Genomic DNA, 2,782 nt, shown 5'->3' on the forward strand with positions numbered 1-2,782 from the left:
AAAATTGAAAAAGAAATTAACAATCTTTCAAGAATCTATCAAAAAAGAACACAGGAACTGTTACAACCTTACATGTGTCGTTCTTCGTGTTAAAAAGACTTGGACATCATCGCTATTTTGTGAAATTAAGTGTTAAATTGTGATTTATTCGAAATACGAGGACCAAAGATGAAAATATACCTTGTTTGGAATTCGTGCCGCGTAAGGAAACATGTATAAGTAATCTCCTCCACTGTCTTTGTATCTCTTCCAGTTTCGTTTCGACATCTTTCGTCTCTCGGGGGTAAGAAAAGCTCTCATCTAATCTTCTTTTTAGATCTTTACGATTATTGAATTTTACTGTTTCTGCGATCATCATCAATCAAAAAGGTTCGATTTTTTCCCTGATCTGTGCTCTACAAACTTGTCTTCTCTCTTTTTGGTTCGATCGTAATTATTGAAAAAAAATTGCATTAATTTGTTGCTGAAAACCTTAAAGTTTTGATTTTTACTTGATTGGGTTCGTATATGTATGAATGTGACGGCATACAATTTACGAATTGAGGGTTTTGTTTAGATAATTGGGGTTTTTGTTTCTTCTTCTTCGTTTATTTAGCAGCCTTGTTCTGTAATTGATACGCTGGTTGAGCTCATCATACTCTTCCGTGTCTGTTTGATCTACGTAAGGCTTGAAGTTATTGCTTTGGTTTGTGCAATTTTTTTTGGGGTTTACACTGATCTCTGACCTAATTAATGATTAATGACATTGCTGGTTTATCTTATTACTTGAGTCTTGGTGTGTTTGTTGGATCCCCTGAATAAAGCTTTTAACTTGTGTAATTTTATTGTGATTAGTTATATTGTTCGTTTGATCTCTAATCAATGAGTAATTACATTGCTGGTTTATCACTACTATTAACTCTTGTTTGTCTGCTTGATCCCCTGATGAAAGTTTTGTTGTCTGACCTAATCAATGATTCTTTACATACCATGCTGGTTTATCTCATTACTTGAATTTGTTTTTTTTCTGTGTGATTTTCTGATGAGAGTTTGAAGTTGATTGGTTTGTGCAATGTGATTGGGATTACATTGATCCTTTTGACCTAAATTAATGACTTGTGTAGGTTTTATAGTTGATTGAGAAAAACATGGGAGGTGACAACGACAAAGGCTTTCATGGGTATCCTCCCGCTGGATACCCGCCGGGTCCTGGGGCTTATCCACCTGCTGGATACCCACAACAAGGCTACCCTCCACCACCTGGTGCTTACCCACCTGCAGGTTATCCTCCTCCGGGTGCATACCCACCTGCGCCTGGTGGTTATCCTCCAGCACCTGGTGGTTATCCTCCAGCCCCTGGTTATGGAGGTTATCCTCCTGCACCTGGTCATGGTGGTTACCCTCCTGCTGGCTATCCTTCTCATCACTCTGGTACACTCTCTTTTTCTCGTGCAGTTTAGCAGTATCGTTTGTGTCACCTTTACGAAAAAAGTTTCACTTTGTTGTTGTGAAAATAAGTAAAATAATATAATTTTTGTCTACATGTTGCTAATTCAGTATCATATATGTGGTAGATGTCACTTTAGGAAGAAACAGAATATGTGTCTCTATGTTCCGTGATTTAGTATCATAATTGGTGTTAGAAAAGGTCACTTTAGAAACAAGTTGAAAACAAAAGATCGGCTGAAATTAAAAACCAAAACTTAAGCTTGTATTTATAACGGGAATCCATAGTCATTGATTGTTATAGTTGCAAGAGTTTGTATTCCAATTGCTGAAACACAGTTGACTTCTCTAATTTCTATCGTAGATTTATTATATATTGGTTACATTGTTTGTCCAAAGATTGAAGTTTTAAAGTGTTCTTGTGTAGCACAATTCAATTCTTCAAGTTTTGATTATTTGTTACGTACCACTTAACTCCTTTTCATACCAGTTTGAGCATCATAAGTAAAGACAACATCGCAGATTCTACATGCACTATATATTGTTTCCCCCTTTAGTTTCTCTTTCTTCATGCAGTTCCCTTTACTTCTTTCAGGTCACGCAGGAGGAATTGGGGGTATGATTGCAGGTGCTGCTGCGGCCTATGGAGCTCACCACATAGCTCATAGCTCTCATGGCCCTTACGGACATGCTGCATATGGTCACGGCTTTGGCCATGGTCATGGCTATGGTTATGGTCACGGAAAGTTCAAGCATGGGAAGCACGGAAAGTTCAAGCATGGAAAGCATGGAATGTTTGGAGGAGGCAAGTTCAAGAAGTGGAAGTGATCTAACTAAAAAACCTTTTGTGAATCTCTCTGGACTGACCAATGTTTCAAAATAAGCCCTAAACATTATGTAAGGTGACTTTCGTCGGTTAGAGATCGCTGGCTTGAGTTGGAAATAATTTAAACTTAATTAGTTATCAAATCTTATTGTGTACTGTGAAGCTATCTATGGCGTCATAATGACAGATTCTGGTTTCGGTTTATGGTTTTGAGAATTCTATATATTGTCATTTTGTGTACTGATTTTTACTTTGCTTATAGAAGTTGTGTTGTGATTATGATAATTTGGTAATTCATATTAGATTCTGTTGACTATATATTTTTGTTATTATCAGAAACAGATAAAATGTATACTACAGTTTCTGGTTTTCAGTTAATTAAAAAAATCTAGTGTACATCAGATTTGACACGCATATAAGAGTTATCTTCTGGTCTATAAAAAATGTCATTTTAGAAAGAGACTTTTTAAGAGTGATTTTTCAGACCAATTTTTTAATTTAGTTTTAACCCAAATATTACTTTTCTATTTA

The 2,782-nt window shown here is 36.1% G+C and overlaps 1 protein-coding gene across 2 annotated transcripts; it reads left to right on the forward strand.

Moving 5' to 3' along the window:
* Positions 215 to 2,493, forward strand: LOC104760378 (glycine-rich protein A3). Of its 2 annotated transcripts, none has more exons than XM_010483296.2 (3): positions 215 to 283; positions 1,104 to 1,410; positions 2,021 to 2,493. In XM_010483296.2, exons 2-3 carry the CDS (start codon positions 1,128 to 1,130, stop codon positions 2,251 to 2,253), a joined length of 516 nt encoding a protein of 171 aa, XP_010481598.1. In that variant the 5' UTR covers positions 215 to 283; positions 1,104 to 1,127; the 3' UTR covers positions 2,254 to 2,493. The 2 variants fall into 2 exon arrangements, with proteins under 2 accessions (XP_010481598.1, XP_010481599.1); XM_010483297.2 differs by having other exon boundaries at positions 271 to 369.

Source organism: Camelina sativa, chromosome 18 (genome assembly GCF_000633955.1).
Source record: "Camelina sativa cultivar DH55 chromosome 18, Cs, whole genome shotgun sequence".
In the NCBI taxonomy this organism is placed as follows: Eukaryota; Viridiplantae; Streptophyta; class Magnoliopsida; order Brassicales; family Brassicaceae; genus Camelina; species Camelina sativa.